A 23107-nucleotide genomic window follows, 5' to 3' on the forward strand; every position below is an offset into this window, starting at 1 on the left:
CATCTGTCAGAATTACACATTCCAGAGCAGCAGAAATCTACTGGCTGAAAGTTTCCTGTTACTTCCGGCCCTAGAGAGGCAGGCTTAGGCAGCATCAGGCTCAGCCCATGTGAGATGCCTTCTCCCAATCACAGACCACCCTTCCCTGGTCCCAGAGGTTCAAAGGATTGGTGCGGGGTAGAAAAGCACCTCTGGCCAGAGCAGCGTGCAGAGAGCCGACACAGTACCAGGAGGAGGAGGAGAGGGTAAGGTGAGTAGACCCATTCCACTGTGCAGGGAAGATACCTGCACTCTTTGGGGCTGGGTTGCTTTCCTGGGAGGGGAGTGAGCTGTCTGCAAGGGAGAGGGGGACAAGTTCATTTCCTGATGAATAGAGTCTGTCATTTTTTTTGTAAGTTAGGCTATTGTGGCTGTTCACAATATCTTTTACTTTAAACTGTACAACTGCTTTCTCAGCCCCTTTGATATGGTTCAGTTCTCAGAACTGAGATAAAGTTCTTCCGTCGGGTATTATTCACCCATCCTGATTTCCACCTCACATTTCCTCACAGAAAAACCAAGAAAAATCCGAGAACCCTGGGAAAACCTCCATCTCCTGACTAAATCTTAGATAGACAGGCACCTTTGTGGGCTTCCAGTTCCCCTGTAGAGTCAGAAAAGCAAAAGAAAAATTAGCCTAGCAGAAAGAAAGTTTCCCAGCCTTCTTGTCAGAAATCATTTGGTCTTGTCCATTCATAATGGGATTTGAGAGGCAATTTATTCACGTTTCTTCTCTGCAAACAGTTCTGCTTAATAAATGTTGAAACAGGTCAACAAATTAGCTTCATCTACACAATGTTATTTTTACATAACTTCTTTTCACTCTGCATCAGTTGGTGTTTCCATCAGGGTTTGCACGTTGTATTTTATGTTCCAACAACACTTCCACACATAATACAGGTTAAGATTCAAATAATATGAGTACTACTCTACGTTTATGAACTTAAAACCCCACTTACAAATGGCTTTAAAGATACTTAAGACATTTTAAATTTTTATGAATTTTAATGTTTTTTTAATTAAAGAGCATGTTTATTGATGATGTTTTGCCTGAATAGAATTGCTAAGTACTACAGAAAGAACTCACTTAGATTGTATATAAATACATATTTCAGTTATGTATATAGCTTGAGTTATACAGTTTTCAAGCCTTGTAAGGAATTGTTTAGTTCTTGCAATTAACCTTTCTCCATGAGGAGAAGTATTTCTTATTTTGCTTTCTGTTACAACAGAGTTTTTAGTTTAGTTTTTTGTTTGTTTGTTTTGCTTTCTGCAAAAAAAGGGCATAAAAATCAACTCAACTGGGAGTTTTTAGCTATCTTGAAAGATTCACAGGCTTGTAAATACAAAGGGGATCTTAGACACCATCTAGTCAAGAAAAGCAAATGAAATCTCAGAATTTCTTTTGGCCCCTCCTGCTTACATTCTTACCCAGGGCAAACAGTGGTCAATCCTAGAATATGCTTCACCCTGATGCTGGAATCTGGGCCTCATGGCCATGCAGGCTACCCACACCCCTGGTGCGTCACTGTTCCCTCACTGGTGCAGAGACCAAGTTCATGGGGAGGTACCTTAACCTCACCTCCCCCAAGGAATCTCCATAGTGTTCCTGCCCTGGGGTTGGGCATGCCACTCACATTGCCTGCACCCGAGGCCCTCAGTGGGCTGAGAACACCTGAGCCACTGCTTACAGCTTAGTGCTTGACTTCAGGTTGGAGAGTGACTCAGATCAGCACAGCAAGCATCAGGAGGCAAGAGCACACTGTCCCAAAGAACTCTTTGCAAAGATGGAAATGTTCTATACAGCAGCCGCTAACCACATATGGCTATTGAGCATTTGAAATGTGACTAGTGCAACATAAGGATTGAATTTTTTTTTAAACAGGTTTAACTTTATTCTTTTTTAAAAATTAATTTATTTAATTGGAGGCTAATTGCTTTACAATATTGTGGTGGTTTTTGCCATGGGTGTACATGTGTCCCACCATCCTGAATCCCCCTCCCAAGGATTGAATTTTAATTGAATTTAATTAGAATCTAAATAGCTTCATGTCTCTACTAGTTACTACATGAGTCAGAGCAGGTTTAGAGTTTTAAAGAAAGAAAAACTAAGGGATGCTCTGCGCAATGGGGGTCATGGCCATGAGAACAAGTTCCTTCTTTGATCACTTATCATTCCCAGGGACTCATCATACCCTAAATGTAAGCAGATCAGCAACTGTCCTGATATAATCTCCACAGACATCTTTATCCTCACCTCTGAGTCGTACAAGTGTCTGATCTAGTTCTCGGTTTCAGAATCTGGGCTAAGGCAATGGCCTATTGTCTATTTTGTCCTCTCCTATTTCTCTTTTTTTTTTTTCTTTGTCAGCCCAAATTTCACTAACAGGAGCTAAAGTGCAAGGTGTGGTTTGTGTGTTCTCTGGTCCAACAAACTTGGGTAAGGAAAAGAGGTAATGAACTTGAAAAAATGATCTCATGCTTGGTGGGTGAGTCTCTCTCCTTTTTCTCCTGCTTTGAAAATTGGTTTGTTTAGTGAGCAATGATTTTTAGACCTATTTTTCATTGTGTCTGGAAACATTAACACTGTGTAGATGAATAATTTTTAGAAGAAAACAAACTGAATGAAGACACAATGAAAAAAAAAACATAAAGAAAACTCCAGCCTCTTAAAAGAATCTGCACTTCTCAGAGCAAAGGAACTCCCAGGATGTTGTGCAATTGGAATAAATCATCATGGTGCCAGGCCACTGGGCAGTCTTCCACAGGGTGGGGCTCACAGGGGCTTTACTATGTGTGGAAAATATTTTGAGGTGAACTGAGTACTTTCAGTCAGGGGCAATGTCATTTCTAAAGAGGACAGCAGCTACTCCATCCTCTGCCCACTGCCAATTCCACTTTCTAAAATTCACTCTATCCCATCTGCTTCCTTTACTGCTGCTGCTGCTGCTAAGTCGCTTCAGTCGTGTCCGACTCTGTGCGACCCCATAGACGGCCTCCTACCAGGCTCCTCTGTCCCTGGGATTCTCCAGGCAAGAACACTGAGTGGGTTGCCATTTCCTCCTCCAGTGCATGAAAGTGAAAAGTGAAAGTGAAGTTGCTCAGTCGTGTCTGACTCTTAGCGACCTCATGGACTGCAGCCTACTAGGTTCCTCCATCCATGGGATTTTCCAGGCAAGAGTACTGGAGTGGGGTGCCTAGCCCTCCCAAATAACAAACAAAAAAAAAAAGGGAAGGAAGAAAAAGAAAAAGTTCAAATATATTTGAGGGAAGCATTGCTTTGAAATAACTCAGTTTCAGGAAACCCCCTATCTGAAAAAGCTCACCCATACTGGGAGCTAAGAGTGAAGTGGAGAGGGGCAGACACAGGCACAGTATCATCAGTCAGTCTCTACCCACAGCCCCAAGCCCCTAGATCATGAGGGAGGAAGTTCATTTGTTCGGCTCTTCCCGCTCCTTGGGTCTCTTTCCCTCCCATGGTATCTTCCCTCTTCCTTTGGAAATTTGGAGACCGATTTCTACTCAAACCATTCACAATGAGGCATTGATATTGATGGCTTGTGAGGCTCACTGTCTGTGCCTCTTTTATATGTATTTGCATTCTAACCAGGAGCAAAGGAGTGATTCTCGATTTGTGGAAATTTGGAAATTAAGATGAAGAGTGAGAAAGACTTTGACTGGAGAGCAAGCGTAGAAAGTTCTCACCTTGTCAGCTTTGCTTATGTGACTCACCTTCTGGCAGGGCGTTAGGAGTTTCTCTCTTCGTTTTAAGGAAATACAAAGGGAGGTAGTATCTCCCTACCTCAGAATGAAGAAAGATCAGTGACAAATTTAATACAAAGTCCTGGTTTAAGAGTCAGGAGATCTGACTCAGATCTTGGCTCTGAAAATGACACATTAGTGATCTTGAACAAGTCGCTTTCCCTTAGCAGCTTTGGTTTCCTCGTCTGCACCATGACGGGACTGACTATAAAGCCTCTCGGTTTACAGCCAGAGCTGATACTGGATCATACTATCAAAGGGCACATAGCCAATAATGACCCTGGGATAAGTGACACCTTAATTTCTCCGCAATCACATACCTTCTCTGTAAGACAAAACTACTAAGAGTGTAGTCATTGACTTTAAAGTGTGTCACTGACCAAGTAATTTGAAAGTTTCTGATTTTGTTTCTTTAATGCAATTATTCATCAAATGACTTTTTTACATGTACAGCAATCTATTCGTTTTGGGGTTCAGAATTAACTTCTTAACAAAGGTGGGTAAAGAAAAGAAGTAACAAAAAAGAAAGAAAAACAGGAACAAGGTGTCAGCTTAGGCTGTCATGACAGAGGCTAGTAGGGAAGAAAAGCCCCACACACACACATACACACAAGTGCACTGAACAGGACCCAGTGCGGGCTGCCCTTGAGAACTGTTTGATTGGGCAGAGAGAGGGAAGTAGGAAAGGAAGGATAATTCTGGGCATGGGTGCTTGAGGAAAGGAAAGGATTTTCAGCTGAGCTTCAGAAGATGGTAAAGAGTTCAAGAAGCAAAAATGAGACACCGCACAGAGGAGCAGAGGAAAGTGAGTGCGAGGCCATCCGGAACATGGTTGGTATGACTGAATACAAACTGAGGAGTTTGTGCTTTATCTCTTTGGTTGACCAGCCTCTCTTCCCTGGGCCACAAGGAGAATAAAATGATTGGGACTGGACAAAAGCTACAGACACAGGCAAAGGGAAGTTATTAGTCTGTCTCTAAGAGCTGAAAAGCCAAAAAGGTCTCAAATTCAAGTGCAGCAGAGTAGGAGAGGAGAAATTTGGATTTGCAGAGATTGGTGAACAGGAGAGGATGGATGGGCAAGTAAAGCCATCTGGAATTAGGAAGCAAGAAGGAGCCTGTGGCTGAGCTTGTGCTGGGGTGGGGACTCCACCCCTCCCCATCCTGCTCCCACCCCCACCCCCACCCCCACCTTGAACTGAGGATGCAGGGAGGCTTTGCAGGTGTTTAAGCAGGGGAGTAATAGAAAACCAGATTGTTTTAGGACAGTGCATCTCAAGACTAAGTGACTGGCACTTGGGCTGTGCTTAGTCCCTCAGTTGTGCCCAACTCTTTGCGACCCCATGGACTGTAGCCCTCCGGGCTCTTCTGTTCATGGGGATTCTCCAGCCCAGAATACTGGAGGGTTGCCATGCCCTCCTCCAGGGGATCTTCCCAACCCAGAGATCGAACTCAGGTTTCCTGCATTGCAGGCAGATTCTTTATCAACTGAGCTACTGGCTAAACCCAGCCCACTGTCTGCTTCGGTAAATGAAGCTTTATTGGCACAGAGCCGTGCTTGTTCGTTTCTGTGCCCTAACTTGGTTGCATGTCATGGCTAGGCTGAGTCGTGACAGAGACATTATCACTACAAAGCCAAGAACAGTTATTATCTGTCCCTTAACAGAAGGTTCGCCAAGGTCTGCGTTGTTACTCCCTCAGTGTCTGTGTATTGTTATTGTTTCTTTGCTCAACCTTTGAGATGTCTTGATCCTGTGGCCCTGAAGACCGCAGCAGGCATCTGTCGTGACAAGGACATTGTCTGAGATGGCCGCAGGCCATCAAACCAGGGAGCTTTGAGCTTTGACATTGATGTCCCCCTCCCCCACCACCCTCTGTGGACAGTCTAGACCCAAGGTTTGCCAGATGTCCCAGCAGCATCCTTTACAGCAACCTTTCCCGCCGGGGATCCCAGGTGTGTTTTCCCTAAGCCAGCCCCCCTGGCACCTGTTTGAACAATTTTGCCTCATCACATCTCCAGTTCTGGGACTATGGGAGCAGGATCACAGTGACAGCTTATGCCCGGTCACACCTGGGACCAGGCTGCTGGTACAGGAGGAAGGCCCACTGAGCTGTGGAGAGGAGGTATCTGGCTCAGGTAGAGCCATTGTAACATTGTAGCATTTAAAAAGAACAAGAGTAAAAGTCTTAACCTAGAGAGACGTTTGCACTGGGAGCACTCTCTCCTGTCTCCTGATGGAGGAAGCCCCAGGACCAGGGCCATTATTAGTTTTCTGGGTCCAAACAGCTGAAAACATAGGTGTCAACGTTTTACTGATAAAAAGCCCTATTACTTCCTCATCCCTCTTATGCTGCTGCTGCTGCTAAGTCGCTTCAGTTGTGTCCAACTCTGTGCAACCCCATAGACAGCAGCCCACCAGGCTCCCTTGTCCCTGGGATTCTCCAGGCAAGAACACTGGAGTGGGTTGCCATTGCCTTCTCCAGTGCATAAAAGTGAAAAGTGAAAGTGAAGTCGCTTAGTCGTGTCTGACTCTTAGCAACTCCATGGACTGCAGCCTACCAGGCTCCTCCGTCCATGGGATTTTCCAGGCAAGAGTACTGGAGTGGGGTGCCATTGCCTTCTCCGCATCCCTCTTATACTGTGCCAGAATTCTGGGGCAAGCCACACCCCAACCCAGGAGAACACAGAGGCCCAGCCAGACAACTCCTGGAGGGAAGCCAAGGGTGGGCACAGCACAGGGATGTGTGTGGGGGAACCTGGGGGCTAGGTTCAGAGAAGTGGAACTCACCTGAACGGACAGCCAGCCCTCTGTCTGGAGCTTAGAAGTCATGTTAATCTTTGTGGAACACCACAACATGTTGATGTATTAGATTTAAAATAACTCAGTAAATCATGTTGTCCTAAGTTCATACTATAAACTAGATTTCAGCTAGGCAGGTGGTAGCGGGCACCCAAGATTTATGGAAAACTTTGTGGGAGGAAGATGCTTAAAATGACCAATTCTGATCGTTCATTTTTCTTCAGCTTAGGAAATGACTGCAATTATTCAATTTCGGCATCAAAGAAATGTCCCCCCAATAGGTGGAACATCTGTGTTCTGTAGGATGGTTTAAGAACCTCTGCTCTAGAAACTTCCCTCTGAAGGCAGTGTGTGGAAAGGAAACAGAAATGGGTGGATCCATCTGAGCCAGAAGTCAGGATCTGGAAGTGGGAACTGGAAAGAAAGGGTGAAATGTTCTCAGGAAATACCAGAAAATGATCGCATTTGTTTCTACCAAAACTATAAATTAGTTTAAATCAGGAGCATGCATCTTGCAGAGTTCTCCACAGAAATAAGAGCCAATAGGATATATATATAGGGGAAAAGATTTATTTTAAGGAATTGGCTTATATGGCTGGGATGGGGGTGGGGGGCTGACAAGTTTGAAATCTGCAGAGCAGACTAGCAGCCTGAAAATTCAGGTAAGCTGGTGTTGCAGTCTTGGGTCTGAAATCTGCAGACTGAAAACTTGTACAGGGTTTCTATGCTGCAATCTTGAGGCAGAATTGCTTCTTCTTTGGGAAACCTCAGTCTTTGTTTTTAAGCCCTTCAACTGATTGGATGAGGCCCACCCACATTATGGGAGGTAATCTGCTTTATGCAAAGGCAACTTATTTAACCATTAATTACATCTAAAAAATGTTATCACAGTGATACCTAGACTGGTATTATATTTGACCAAACAACTAGGCCCCATATCCTAATCAAAGTGAAAGTGTTAGTCCCTCAGTTGTATCCAACTCTTTATGACCCCATGAATGTAACTTGCCAGACTCCTCTGACCATGGGATTCTCCAGGCAAAAATACTGGAGCGAGTTGCCATTTCCTTCTCTGGGGCATCTTTCTGACCCAGGGATCGAACCCGGGTCTCCCATGTTGCGGGCAGATTCTTTATCATCTGAAGCACCAGGTAAGCCCTATCCTAATCAACTTAACACATAAAATTAATCATGGAAGGGTATTCATTGTGGTACTTCCTTATGAGGCAGGCTGAGATAAAACTCAAGAAGTTTGTTAACTTTATAAGGCACAACTACTCCAGGCTACAGAGACCATCACAGTTTATATTCCTTATGTAGAAAAGGGCCCATTTGTCCCTCTCTTTTGGTTCTCTCTCCATGCCTGACCTCTATGGAAAGGTCAACAAATTCATAATGTCTTTTTTATTTTTTTAAAATAACCATCAGCAGGGCACTTTGTCAGAGTTTTTCTTTGTGCAATCTAAGTAAGTTTATTAGTTAACCCTTGTGCACAGGCATTTACAAGCCTTCCAAGAACTTCAAAAGATTAACCAGGTCTGATCCTTTTCTTTCATAGAAATCACATTGCCTTTGTTCTAAGTGATCCAGTAACACAACCCCTCCAAGAGGTTTCTCCAGCTAGTCTACTAGGGAAGTAAACTCACTTGCCACCATTTTCTAGGAGGCTTTCCTAGGAGTTTAGTTTCCCCTTGAGAGATTGTGTAATATCAGCCTACACATTAAACCAGGGTTTTCCAACGTCACTCCTGAGCACCTTCTAGCTTCTTTGGTAACTGCATTTTGAGCAGTGATCTGCCTACATGTTTCTTTTCTGTTAGTTCTAGAAATAGCAGTTTCCAACCAATTTGGGGCTAGCCCTGTGGTTAAGAAGTTTAGAGCTGAATAAGGGAAGCTTAGGCTCCCAACTTTTGCTTCAGCCAGATTTTGATCTGAGTTTGTATATGAGAGTTTCATACTGAAGTCATATTTTCATATTTCCTTTGAAAGTGTGGCTATTTGTTTTTAATTGAAATATACTTGATGTACATTATATAAGTTACATGTGTATAATAATAGTGATTCACAATGTTTAAAGATTATACTCCACTTAGAGGTATAATAAATTATTGGCTGTATCCCCATGATGTACAATATATCCTTCTAGCTTATTTTATACCTAATACTTTGTACCTCCTAGGCCCCTCCTCCTCCCCACTGGTAACTACTAATTTGTTTTCTATATGTCTGTGAGTTTGCTTTTTTGTTATATTCACTAGTCTGCTGTAGTTTTTTAGATTTCACATATGCATGATATCATATTTGTCTTTCTCTTTCACTTAGCATAGCAACCTCCAAGTCCACCTGTGTCCTTGCAAATGGCAAAATTCTATTCTTTATCGATTACATCTTCTTTATCCATTCATCTGTTGATGGACACTAAGGTTGCTTCCATATCTTAGCAATTGTAAATCATGCTGCTGTGAACATAGAGGCACATTTACCTTTTTGAATAGTGGGGCTTTTTCTTTTTTTCAGAATATGCCCCAAAGTGAAATTGCTGAGTCATACGGTTTAGTTCAGTGTTTTGAGAAACCTTTCCACAGTGGCTGTACCAATTTAGATTCCCAACGTGTTTCTGTTTTAAAACAAAATTAAATCACTAGCTTTAGGTGCCTTAATCATTCACTATTTGTTCTGGTCTGTCTGCTTCAAGAAACTGAGGCAAAGGTAAAGAAAATAAATATTGGTTGGGTAACTGATACTGTGTTAGAACTTCACCCATACACCCACGTAATTTTCACAGTAACCCTTTTAGTTAAGTCTTATGTTACCCTTTTAGAGAAAGCTCAAAAAGATTAAGTAATTACCAAAGGCCACAAAACCACTAAGTGGTAGAGCAAGATTCAAACCTAGATCCGACCGAAGCCCATGTTTTTCTCCTTCACTGAATCTCTTCTGCAGTAAAGGTCTAGGCCAACAACTTACTCATTTATTCTTCTCATTCAAATACACGTTTTAAAAATGCACTTCATATACTCTTTTACTGAGTAAAATAATTTATTAAGAGCCTACCACGTGTAAGGCACTGTGCCACATAGGACCTAAAAAGGCAAATAAAACAGGGTTCCCAGGGCCTTCTCTTGCTTTGGAGACTCTTGCAATAAAAGTACAGGAAGCCCTTCCCAGGCTGACACTGGGAGGAAAGAACGCACAAGGGCAGCAGAACAGAGTACTCCCTGAGTCCCTTCTGTGTTAGAGAGGAAACGGCGCCAGCAGAGAGGAGGAAACTTGAGGGTCATCTCTGCATCACCTCGCGGTCTGGACCAGAGGCTCCAGAGCACCCCAGTGCCAGATGGTGTTAACCGTTGAGGAATGCTGGTGGAATGCACAGAGGGCCCCTCCCATGTGGACGTGCAGTTTGGTACCTGACTCTGGCCATACCCCAAGCACATCCCGGAAGCTTTTTCCCTCTCCCAGTGAGCTCCCCTTCCCCGACCATGAATCTTTCCATGGAAAATAAAAAGGAGCTCACATGGGAGATGGGTAAGGCTTTCAGGACCCTCCAGCAGAGCAGCCCTTGAGCAAGGAGCAGGGGAAGGTGAAAGAGGATGCTTCACCCCCACCTAGAAGCCTCTGGTTGTAGCATCAGTAACCACTGAAACCTCCTTCCTAGGGTCCAGGAGTCACTGGTACATAAAGCAAAGACACAGCCCAATTATTATGCATAATTTCTAATGTTGGTAAACAGTCTTGGTGTTTACCGATCACTTCCCCATCTTTAATCTCGGTAATCACAACAATCCCACCAAACAACTTATATTCTACTCATTTTATACATGAGGATTGAATAGACACTGAGTCGCATTGCCCAGGGTTACACAGTAAGGACTGGGCAAGACTGAGTTTGAACCTTGGCTTTCTAACATCAAGTCTGGGATGCTTACCGTTAGACCACAGCCAGTAGATCACACTGTGAGCTGCTAGAAACCTACACTTGGCCCCCTAACTGCCACACCTCTTGACATTTGTGGCTGTTTGGAGGATGTAATAAATATTTTAGGTCTTCTAGACACCAACCTAGTCTAACTACAGGCGGCCATGGAGAGTCTATGAAATGCTGACTCTCACATTAACCTGCACGTTTGCACCTCTTACTTATAAAAATTTTGGTATCAAAGGGTGGGTGGGAGAGCTCCAGGTCTGGGATGCATCTAGACAGGTTTTCTAGAACAACTTATGGGTGCAGCCTTGGGTTTAGGGAAAATATGCAAAAATTAGTGCAGTGTTGAGGGGTTAAGGAGGCAAGAACTTAGAGAGGAGAGTGAAGAGAGACCTAGTGATTCTGACCTTTGCAAAGACAGGATCATCTGAGCAGGAAAATGTAGCATCTACCCTCTCCATTCCCGGATAGGCAAGACAACAACCCAGGTGTTTCTTTTCCTTCTCAAAGTGTCAGCCACATGGCAGATCTTTACAATCTGCCCTGAAAAGTGAATGATCTGGATCTGGGTTTGAGTCTCAGCTTTTGCATTTTCTAGCAACATGGCTTTGGGCAAAGCAATTAATCTCTTTCAGCCTCTTTTTTTGCATCTGCTAAATGGCAAGAAAACAGCTTCTTCCCTAGATCCTCCAGGGGAGAATCAGCTCAGCTGATACCTAGATTTTAGCCCACTGGGACTCATGTCATGCTTCTGACCCCCAGAACTGTAAGATGAAACTGGGGTGTTCTTTGAGGTCACTAAGTCTTTGGTAATTTGTTACAACAGCAACAAGAAACAAACACAGATTTTGGTGAAAATCCCCATCTCTCAGGTCTGCTGAGAGGATGAACACAGAGTGCCAGCATGTGCTGAGGATATTACTAAGTGATCGCAACATGACGCTTTCACCATCGCTTTGTTCTTTTGTTTCATTATCTAAGTGATTAAGCACTGCTGAAGGAGAAGTGAACTCGTAGTGGAAAAAGAGAAACATCTAGCAGGCAGCAAGCTGAGGGCATTCCCTGCCCATCCACACAGTCCTGCCCTCCTCAATCAGTCACTGGCCGGCTGCCTCCCTGACATCTCCTACCTCACGCTTGTCTCGATTTCTTCATTTCACTCTCCTTTTCCTCAAACCAAGCTCCCACCTGCCTCCTTCCTTCCTTTCTCCCACTCTGGTCCACATTTTCCCACCCTAATTTTGACTTGCCATTCTCCCACAAAGTATTCCTGGATCTCTTCCCCTTCTTTAAAACTCTGTGTGGCAGAACTGTCTTTGGGATCTTGTGGGGTATATTTAGGCCCCTGGGGCCAGGTCCTTTGTTCAGGGTCCCATCAGCTCCCCCTCTTTCTTTGGAGACCTACCCGCCTTTTCCCTTTTCCCCATAGCTCTACTTTCCTCCTTTATTCTATGGGGGTATAGTCATTTTTGCTTTGAATCCACACTGCTATCATCACACTTTAAATTCCTTAAAGGAACAAACTGCCTTCTTTCCATTCTTTAAGCCCAACTAATGACCACAACTAAGTTACCCCTGCAGATGGGTGCTGGGTGCTCACCAGGCTGCTTCTGGCCTCTCTGGACATTTACCCTTTACTCTCTATATGTACCTGTGTTGCCTGAACTTCTACCTTTCACGGTCTATTTATCTGTGTCTAGTTTAGATGGTAACCCAACTGGTCAGGAGCAGTATCTGCACATTCCAGGGAGGGGCTTTATAACATGCTGAGCCGGCTACGTGAGTGAGGCTCCCGTATGGGGAGGTTGTGCATTAACTCCAGACTCTGGCTCCACTCTGTCTCAGGGCAACCGTCTCAGGGAAGAAATGACATTTCTAAGTCTGAAATGACATTTCCAACGGGAAAGAAATGAATGCCATTTCTAATCAGAAGCTCCGCATAGCAATCTTGTAACAACGGCCCCGTTTCTTCCATTCACTCAGCAAACTTTGATGACACTGGTGATATCCACCATGTGCCCCATTCTGAGCCAAAAAAAACACTCATAAATTTCAACTCCTTCAGTTTCTACCACTAGCCAAGTGAACAGGTAGGGGAAATATTTAGAGATGTTCAAGGTTACTTGGAAGGTTGTAGATACTTACATTAGAGTGTAACAAAGAAGTTACAATTTAGCAAGGTCTGAGTCAAATGGAAGGCTTGTTTCCCACGGATTCATGACACACACCAGGACTTCAGCCAAACTGGCTCATTTGTTATCTCCTGGGCTCTTCACTCTTCTAAGGCTCTACTCCCTGATCTTTCCTTTCCTTTTACCTGGAATGTCACTCCCACTTTCCTCCCACACCCACCCACATCTATTTGATGCACGGAAACCACACAGACCCTGCGAGCATTATCTCTTCCCTCCTCAAAACTCTGATGTTATTAAGATCTTATTACATGTGTTATAATGATTTGGGAACACAGCTTCCCTACTAAAGCCTGAAAGTCAATCTCCCTTATGTATCTTTGTATACCTCAAAATGCAAGTTGTGTCATATAATACATTTTGATTTAGAGCCTGAGTGCATGAAGTGGATAGTTAATTAATTTAATAAACAAAACACTGAAAGATGTGGATAGCTATAATTCCAGTGTAAAAGCGAAAATAAATCACCCAAACACTTACCCCGCATTCCTTCCAGAGAATCCTTACCGAGGGAGAGACCCATAAAGCGCTAGACACAGCATTAACCTTGTAAATACTTTCTGGGAGCCAAATGGGCTGAGAAGCAGCACTTGGGCTCTGGAGTCGTGTAGACCAAGCCTCCAGCCCAGCTCTTCCATTTACTGGCTGTAAGACCCCAGGGAACTTAATTTACCAATTTAAGCTTGAGTTTCTTCATCTGCAAAATGGAGCCTCCTCATCCTTTTTCTTTTTCTACCTAATTGGGTTATGAAAATCACATATGTGTATGTCAAGTCCTTAGCAGAGTACCACATAGAAGGAACAATTAGCCCCTCTTTCTCCCACCGCCCCCCATTCCCCCGCTCAACGTGACAGAATATTTTTAATTTCCCAGCTATATTTGAAGATAATAAGACCTCCTGAAAATAATGGTTTTTAACAGCTGCCCAGAGTCTAAATGGGAACCAATTGCCCACTCCACCCACATGTTTTTCCTTTGGGCTTCAGCTTGCCATGACCAAGGGCAGGAAGAACCATACCAGGGACCTCAGGGTGCTTCGTCACCACCTCAGGTCTGTCGGACCTCAGGGTGCTTCGTCACCACCTCAGGTCTGTCCTGGGTGACTTTGGGCCTCAGGTCATCACTCAGAAGAATGCAGTCTGTATGTTGCACATCTTAAAGAACTCCTAAAAGTTGATAATCAGACTCAGATCAGCTTTACCTTTTTTTTCTTCTTTATGAAATTACAGTGATTACTGAACATAGTAACGAAACCTCCTCCATTGCTAAACGACCGCCGGGCTTAGTTTGGGTGCTTCAGAACACAAGGAGGCACGTGGTGTGAGTGAGTTCTGCTGTGGGGCTGGCAGCAGTCTTTACTCCCTGCTCCTATCCAGTTGCAATGTTCTCGACTGTGTCCACAGCTTGGGGGAAATCCTGAAGATGGCCAAAGACGACTCCACTGTTCGTTGCTTCCAGGGCCTGCTGATTTTTGGAAATGTGATTATCGGTGTAAGTAATGAGTATTTTCCAGGAAATTCTGCTCTTTCTGTAATCATGATTTTAGATACAACAAAAGTGAGACTTTAAAGGAAAATAAAGAGATAGTGACTGGTTCCCTTCATCTTTTCTCCCTTTTAAGAAATGTATTAGTAAAACATGCTAGCTAGAATTTAACAATATGAATAATCCTATGTAACTATGTAATAGGGCTTCCTGGTGGCTCAGTAGTAAAGAATCTTTCTGCAGTACAGGAGACGCAGGAGACTTGGGTTCGATCCCTGGAGTTGGAAAGATCCCTTGGAGAACGGCATGGCACCCCACTCCAGTATTTTTGCCTGGAGAATCCCATGGACAGAGGAGCCTGGTGGGCCATAGTCCACAGGGTCGCAATGAGTCAGACATGACTGAAGCAACTTAGCACGCACCCAACTATGTAATATATCAAAAAACCATGTGGAAAAAGAGAGAGATTTTCCTCCAGGCTTTAAACACCAGAATCTAAAAGGAGCCATGCCTACCATGGTTAGTGTCCAAGTATCCTCAACACACACACGGTGGTGTGTCTTTCCTTTCCCTCTTGGGTTTGATTTCCGTGGACTCTGCTATTGGGGGCAGGAGTCCGCATCTTCCTGTTCTGGTCACACGAAGGCCAGGACCAGGATGTGAGAGTAGCTCAATGGCCAGGCTGCATGGGCACAGTGAGGTGAGAGCTCTTAGGAGTCAGGATCGCTGGCTCTGGGCCCAACCCTGCCTGACTCTGCATGACTCTGGACAAGTCATTGTCCTTCTGGGCCAAGATCCTTCATCTATAAAATCCAGGGAGCAGGAAAGATAACCACCAAGGTTCCTTCCTCCACCAACATTGCCTGGTTCTCTGGCACTGATAAACACGACCTGGACCAGTTTAAGTATTTATTACAGTCCAAGAATTAGGGTGGTGGGCAGCGGGAATGTAAGTGAAAGATGATCTTCCTACAAGAAGTCATTGTTCGAGTGGTCCCATGCCCCCAAGAGTTTTATGGATGGTCTGAAATTGTCTGTGTCTCCTCCCAAAAGCTAAAGTAGAAAGAAATGTGGAAGGAGGCACGAAACCAATTCACAGGATGGAAGGAGCTGTTTGGTTGCCTGGCAGTGAGGAGTTTAAGTCAGCTGCTTACAGCCTATGCAGGGGGCAGAGTTAGTCCCTCCCAGCACTGCCCACTCCTCCATCCCCTTCCCAACGCTGCTCTCCTGGCCATCAGCCTGACTGAACCCCCTCTGCTCGCAGATGTGCGGCATCGCCCTGATGGCAGAGTGCATCTTCTTTGTATCAGACCAAAACAGCCTCTACCCACTGCTTGAAGCCACCAACAATGACGACATCTATGCGGCAGCCTGGATTGGCATGTTTGTTGGCATCTGCCTCTTCTGCCTCTCTGTCCTGGGCATCGTAGGCATCATGAAGTCCAACAGGAAAATTCTTCTGGTGGTAAGACCTGAAAATTCCATACATTTGTTTCCTGGACCAATTTTGATGCACTGTTTCTTCTTCCCTAAGCACAGTGCTTTGGTTTTCAGTGGGGTAGGTAGAAGCAGGTGCCAGCTGAGGGGTGAATAGAGGGGAAGACCCTCCCTGCTTGTGGGGGCAAGGATGCTCTCCTGTATCACAAGTCCAGAAAAGTCCAGTACAGAAAGGCTGAAGGGGAGACACCTGGGGGGTCACCTACTAAGTACATTCTAGATCTTGGCTTCTCTGACTGGTGTCTGCATGTGCCCAGCAGATACAGCCAGGAGCTACACGGACCAAAGGAGAGACAAAGTGAGAACTCAATGATCAGATTTTCTTCTCCTGAGAAAAAGTAGTTTAAAATCTTATTATAATAGTAATCAAGTGTTAATATATTAGGATATAAATCACAAAATATGCATAAAGTTTTAAGAGAAAACATGAGCCCCCTTAGACATTTTTGAGCTCAAGGCTGATGATTTTGTGGAATGGCCTACACTTCCCATCTCATGCATTCACTCTGCTTTTTAGGGACCCTGGAATCCCTTGCTGGGCTCCAGGTAGAGATGAGTTTCAGTTCCCACCTGCCTGCTGCTGCTGCTGCTAAGTCGCTTCAGTCGTGTCCGACTCTGTGCGACCCCAAAGACGGCAGCCCACCAGGCTCCGCCGTCCTGGGATTCTCCAGGCAAGAACACTGGAGTGGGTTACCATTGCCTTCTCCTCCCACCTGCCTATGAAGGCTCTAATTCTGGGCATCCATAGGGAGGTTTCTGCCCCAAACTGCAGACAGCAGGCTGTGCCCTGACTTTGCAGGTGGAAGCAGATTTTCAGCCAGCCAGGCTAAGAACCCTCGGTACTAGGTCTAAACTTCCACTCCCTCTACCCATGTTCAGGACAGCAGTTTCTCACCCCAAGATGGGGCCCCACTTCCTACCCAGAAATATCTCTCTTAGCCAAAGGCTGCAGGACCTGAGTTCCATCTTCATGGAACCAGTCCAGCAAGCTAAGGTGCCGGTTGGTTTGCTTTTCCTGTGGACTACCATCATGCTGGTACCCAGGGAATGTAGAATATTTACATTTTCTGGGTCCTTAATGTGAGTTAGTCCCAGGGCAAAAGCACCCACATTTTCAGGGTGGGGAAAGGAACGCAGGGAAAGGTGTCCTTAGAGGTGAGCTTCAGCCACGTCCTGGTCTCACTCTGAGCCAGTCATGTGCGCATGGCACAGCTGGGAGCACCCTTGGCCATGCCTGGCAAGGAGACTGAGCCACGCACCCTCCATGCGACTGAGGGGAAACACCTGCACCCTGTGTCTCCTTTCTGGAGCATCTCTAAGGGGGTTCTGAGCCTGTTTAAGGGGAGCAAGCAAAGCTCTCGACAAATAGCAAGGCAACAGCTATTACAGCGGGGGACACTGTCCTGGCGCCTCTGAAGGGGCTCCTGCTGTTAACTGGGAGTGAAAAGTAGCCAAAGCCTTTTCCTGGGCGGAATGGTTAGGGCGGCAGAGGTCCAGCTCTGAGACCCAATCGCCCCTGACCAGGTAGGAAGATTCCGGTTTCCTCTGCGCCCCTCCCCAGAAGAACCCGAGGACAGTAAGCACTGTGCAAGGCTGAGGACGGCAAAGTCTCCAGCCCATATTCAGAAGTCATTTGTCCTTCAGTTATTCTCCAGCCACAAACAGAGGCAGTGCACTGTGGAGGCATCATGAGCATACACACACCCCACCACACACACACACACACACACACACACACAACAAAACACACAATATGCTGTTTTACTCAACTGACCTGATGCAACTAGGGTGGGAGGTGAGAGAAGGTGCTATCAAGAAGATACATCAGTGGGTGTATCAGGCACTAGGTAGAACCTGTTCCTCTCTGATAAGACTGGACATTGTCAGGAGGCAGGATAGATGTTAAACATGGCCCTATTCAGCTTTTGTGTCCCCAGTAATCCTAAATCTTCAGTAAACCATAAAGATATTCCCCAAAGAGAAGGAAGTTAGGAGGCTCTACCTAGTGTCTGATACACTAGGACTCTCTTGCCAGCCATTGAATGAACACACAGAAACACCAGCTCATTTTCTTGTGTGTTTTTCCCCAGTTTAAATGGAAATACAAGGTGCTGAACTGAGAAAGCTCTGTATTCAACAGTCTTCTATTCTCTGGGGAAAGAAGGGACTTGAGCTGATTAGAACCTAGTACCAAAAAAAAAAAAAGAACCTAGCACCAAGTCTGGCTCCAATCACTGTTCAGTGAGGGTTTGTTGAATAATTGTGTAAATGATTGCATAATTATATTTAGGCAAATGTGCTACAGAAAGCATAATAATTATTTGTTTAAAAAAATTCTTTGGAAGTAGACAGAATTTTTTAATTCCATTTGTTTCCTTTCCAGTATTTCATCCTGATGTTTATTGTATATGCTTTTGAAGTGGCATCTTGTATCACAGCAGCAACACAACGAGACTTTGTGAGTACAGCCTCCCAAAGTGGAGCAGAAACGACTGTATGAGTCATCATTACCATGATAACAATACAATAACTGACATGCATTAAGTCCTTACCCTACACCAGGCATCGTAATATGCATATTCATAATAAATACATAATTCTACTCCTCACAATAACCCTCTGAAATAGGTATTAACACTATTGTCATTTTATAGATAAAAAGAAAATGAGACTTAAAAAGTAATTTGTCCAAGGTTACACAGCTGGTAAATGAAAGAGAGGAATCCTGAGTCCAGGCCATGTCCAGGGCCCAAGCTTGCACTGCCATGCCCTTCACCACTCTGCCACAGCCACAGGCCTTCCACCAGGATGATCAGTAATCCACTGTATCTAAGACATCTTCCTAAGTCAGCATCCTGCTTTCTTTCCTTTCTCCGTTCCCTGGCTTAGGTCACCCTCCAATGCCTGTCCACCTGGGTTTCATTGGGATGTGTTTGGAGATGGGAGTCTTCTCCCCACACAGGCACTTCAGCCACCCGGAACAACCTCACACCCAATCCCAACCCCCACCCCAGCCTCTGAGCTCGGTTTTATTTAGGAGATAATGTTCAGTGCCCCCAGCCACAGGCTAAACATCACTTTGCCTCCTTGAGGATTAATATGCTAACTCTTCCTCTTGTGTTGCCTCCTCCCTCCATAGTTCACACCCAACCTCTTCCTGAAGCAGATGCTGGAGCGATACCAAAACAACAGTCCTCCAAACAATGATGACCAATGGAAAAACAATGGAGTCACCAAGACCTGGGACAGACTTATGCTCCAGGTAATACCTGCTGGGGAGACCCCCTTTTGTACCTAAACCAGTATCCAAGGTGTACGCGTGGTTAGGAGTGAAGTCAAAGTATGGGGACCACAGCCTCCAAAGGGGCCTCCTTCAAAAAAGACTTGAGAGACTTCCCTGGCATTCCAGTGGTTAAGACTCCACCTTGCAATGTGTGGGCTTCCCTGGTAGCTCAGACAGTAAAGAATTTGCCTGCAATGAGGGAGACCGGGCTTTGATCCCTGGGTTGCGAAGATCCCCTGGAGGAGGGCATGGCAACCCACTCCAGTATTCTGGTCTGGAGAATTCCATGGACTAGTCCATGGGGTCGCAAAGAGTCAGATACAACTGAGCAACTTTCACTTTGCAATGTGGAGGACACAGGTCCAATCCCTGGTCGGGGAGCTGAGATCCTACATGCCACAGAACAATTGAGCTTGCCCACAGCAACTACTGAGCCCGAGTGCCACAACTAGAAAGTCCGTGCACTGCCACAGAAGATCCCGCATGATACCACAAAGACTCCATGTGCCGCAGCTAAGATCTGATGCACCCAATAAAGAAAAATTAAAAATAAGGAGAAACTTGACATAAGCAAGTTCATGTGTTTCCTCTCATTTACTGGCAGGGACATATGACTCAGTGAACCCTTAGATCTATATTCTGTTTTAAACTGTGATGTTGATTCACTTCCATTTATAGGAGTAAAAGAAATGTAGATTACTCATATGCTCTGCTTCTTAGAACTCAGACATCACTTATTAAGAAAATGTTGCCTCCGCCCCACAGTGAACTCAAGTGGAAATTATTATCTATCTTACTGACTGAGTGCCTTTTCACACCTTTGGGCTAGTCCTATTCTAGACTTGATCAGCCAATTTTTTCTAACTGGCAATCATAGCCTTATATCCAAAGTTACCTCAAATACCATCAAAAGCACAAGTCTTGCAGAATACCCATTATCATACCCACGTGGCTGTAAGAATGTACATACTTATCTCCTACGTATGCCCTTATCTGACCCAACTCTGTACAGCCCTGTCCCCCTTCCCAACCAACTTCCATTGTTTCCCAGTCTATCATCAGCAAACTTCTTATAGCCTCCACCCCTTCTTTGAACTCTCTTTACACTCTATCTTCTAAAATTTCCTTCATTTAGTCTAATATTCCTGTTCTGCAGTTTTTTAGCCCATTAGGACCTCCGATGTCTTGGTCATTTCCTCATTTCCTATCACTGTTCTGACTAGAGGTCAAGCATTTTTTTTTCCCCACTCAATTAGCAAAGAACTAAGCTTTTCAAATGAAAATGTGAATGGTCACACTTTTGAAAGATCCACTTTCCAATTTTTAAAAGTCTAGTCTGAAGCAAGTCTGGTTCAAATTTAATCATTTCCCCTCAAAATACTCACGTCAAATTACAGAATGACTACTTTCTTTGGTGAGATATTTTCCATAATCCAGTGCCAAAACAGGACATGCTTTTAAGGTAGTTGTTTTATTACCAAGTTTGCTGAATATATTTGTCCTAAAAGTTGAGAGATGGCACAGTTTTAATTCCTTCCCTTGAAACATTTTTGCAGATTTTATAAAAAGGAAGGAAGGTGATATGAAATGTGTCTTCTCCTCTATCCTCAATTCTATCCAGTGTCATGAGCTATGTATTAAGTGATCTTTCTTTCCTATGTAGAGGCATAACCACGTGGCCGTGAGCCGTGTATTAAGTGACCTTTCTCTCCTATGTAGAGGCATAACCACGTGGCCATGAGCTATGTATTAAGTGACCTTTCTCTCCTATGTAGAGGCATAACCACGTGGCCGTGAGCCGTGTATTAAGTGCCCTTTCTCTCCTATGTAGACGCATAACCATGTGCCACTAGGCTTTGGTTGTTTTTTTCTAGTTTATTTTCTCCCATTGTAAAAATAATACGTAATTGCTCCAGAAAGAGTTTTTTAAAAATAGGAAAGTAAAACAAGAAGAATTTCTCATAATTTCTTCACCACAAAAATTTTAATTTTCTGATTCTCCATTTGCTCATATGTAACATGAGAATAATTATAACTCTCTCACCTTATTATATCAAGATACTAAAAATGATTAACATTTATTAAAGGTTTACTAGAGCCCAGGGGCTGTGTAAACACATTAAAGGTATTAGCTAATTTAATCTTCACAAGCTTAGGAGTTAGGTACTCCATCTGTCCCAGTTTTGCAGTTAAGGAAAATGAGGCTTGGAAAGTTTAATTTGCCAAAAACTACAGAGCTCATTCAGAGAAGGCAATGGCACCCCATTCCAGTACTCTTGCCTGGAAAATCCCATGGATGGAGGAGCCTGGTAGGCTGCAGTCCATGGGGTCACTGGGAGTTGGACATGACTGAGCGACTTCACTTTCACTTTTCACTTTCATGCCTTGGAGAAGGAAATGGCAACCCACTCCAGTGTTCTTGCCTGGAGAATCCCAGGGATCGGGGAGCCTGGTGGGCTGCCGTCTATGGGGTTGCACAGAGTCGGATATGACTGAAGCGACTTAGCAGCAGCAGCAGCAGCACAGAGCTCATTAATGGCTAGTAAAGTAGTAAATATAAATGTATTTTGCAAACTCTAAAATGTAATACCTTAAAAATACCTTCAGCTTTCATTTGCAGATTTTTAGTAAACAGTAAATAGGGTACACTTTCCATCTCTTTTTTCTCCATGAAATCTCAGTTGCTACATTGGTGGTTTTGTCAAGGATCATGGAAGAGAATTTTGTATCTCGTGTGCTGACAGGACAATTGCTGTGGTGTAAATGGCCCGTCAGACTGGCAGAAATACACCTCTGCCTTCCGGACTGAGAACAGCGATGCTGACTACCCCTGGCCTCGTCAATGCTGTGTTATGAACAGCCTTAAAGAACCTCTCAACCTGGACGCCTGCAAATTAGGAGTGCCTGGATACTACCATAGTCAGGTGAGTCCTTGTTCCACCCAAGACCTGCCAGAAGGTTTATCTGTTCTTCATGAAGAAAATACTAGTTAACTGTAGGTAATAGTCTCTCATTAAGGAATTCTGCATCCTTTTTCCTAAACCTCATGTTAACTATTTCCTTCTCTGTTAATAAAATGTAAATGCTAATCCAGGGCTGATCTAGGAAAATTTACATTTTGATGAAATGAACAGAACATGAGAATTGCAATAGCAAAATCCAATTTTATTTAAATGAAAACTATTTGTACAAAGTATAGAATTAGTATTTTGAAAAAATATTTACATCAAACAAAGATTTGCTCTATTTTTGCAAAATGTAAATTGAAAAAGATGACATACAAAGGAACATTTTCCCAGTTCCAAAGCAATGGCGATTGCTGCGGGTAGATGCAGTAATGATGTATCCCCTTCCTTACTCAGTGGTAAGCTAGGATAGTCTTCCTGAAACATTCGATTGGTGATTTGGGTAAAAGGTGGTTTACATACAATTGGTTTTTGAAAATGTGTTTCCAGCCTGATGAGAATGATATGATGATCATGAAAACTAACATTTACTGAGTACTTATCAAATACCAGACACTCTTCTAAGTGCCATACAGATATTAATTCATTTAAGGCTCAGCAGGTAGTGCCACTTTGATCCCTATTTTACAGAAGAGGAACTAAGATATAGAGATACTAATAAGGGCCTTGCCCAGGTCATGCGGCTGGCAGGTAGAAGAGTCAGGACTCAAATGCTAGCAGCCTGGCTGCAGAGCCCAGACTCTAAGCCAAGGAGGAACTTGGTGATCATCCCAAAAACCCCTGAAGAGAATCCTCATATACTTGAAGTCAGCCTCTAAAATGCTTACACTGCTGTGCCAGTTACCACTTCGAGCAAAGCTAGCTGTGTGCCAGTAGATTAAGTAATTGAGAAATGCCAGACTCTTCAGTCTCAGATGAAATAATATGTACTTTCAGAATGAAGGACAAAGCACTGCTGGTCATCAGGCCTCCCTCCTACCTGCCCTTAACACCACCCCCCACCGCCGCCTCTGGAAGGGTACCTGGACTAGGATTGGTTGCATTATCCCAGAAAAGGACATGGGAGTGATACAGATTGTGTTGTAGAGTTGTTCAAAGAAACTCTCACTTAGCCTTTCAGCAACATTGTTTTGGTATCATCTTAATTATATTCAGACTG

General features: G+C 44.2%; 1 protein-coding gene across 5 annotated transcripts in view; it reads left to right on the top strand.

Annotated features, from left to right (window-relative positions):
• Window positions 1-102: 102 nt before the first annotated feature.
• Window positions 103-23107, top strand: part of UPK1B (uroplakin 1B) — a 28976-nt gene continuing 5971 nt past the window's right edge. The window contains exons 1-7 of one of the 5 annotated variants that reach the window (XM_061397262.1): window positions 158-250; window positions 2411-2492; window positions 14121-14208; window positions 15467-15667; window positions 18083-18157; window positions 18839-18961; window positions 21727-21906. In XM_061397262.1, the coding sequence (XP_061253246.1) occupies window positions 14140-14208; window positions 15467-15667; window positions 18083-18157; window positions 18839-18961; window positions 21727-21906 (648 nt within the window). In that variant the 5' untranslated portion in view covers window positions 158-250; window positions 2411-2492; window positions 14121-14139. Of the gene's footprint in view, window positions 251-2410; window positions 2493-14120; window positions 14209-15466; window positions 15668-18082; window positions 18158-18838; window positions 18962-21726; window positions 21907-23107 lie in introns of all 5 variants that reach the window. The other 4 variants (XM_061397179.1, XM_061397015.1, XM_061397090.1 and 1 more) reach the window with 4 other exon arrangements.

This window comes from Bos javanicus, chromosome 1 (assembly GCF_032452875.1).
Source record: "Bos javanicus breed banteng chromosome 1, ARS-OSU_banteng_1.0, whole genome shotgun sequence".
NCBI classification, from domain to species: Eukaryota; Metazoa; Chordata; class Mammalia; order Artiodactyla; family Bovidae; genus Bos; species Bos javanicus.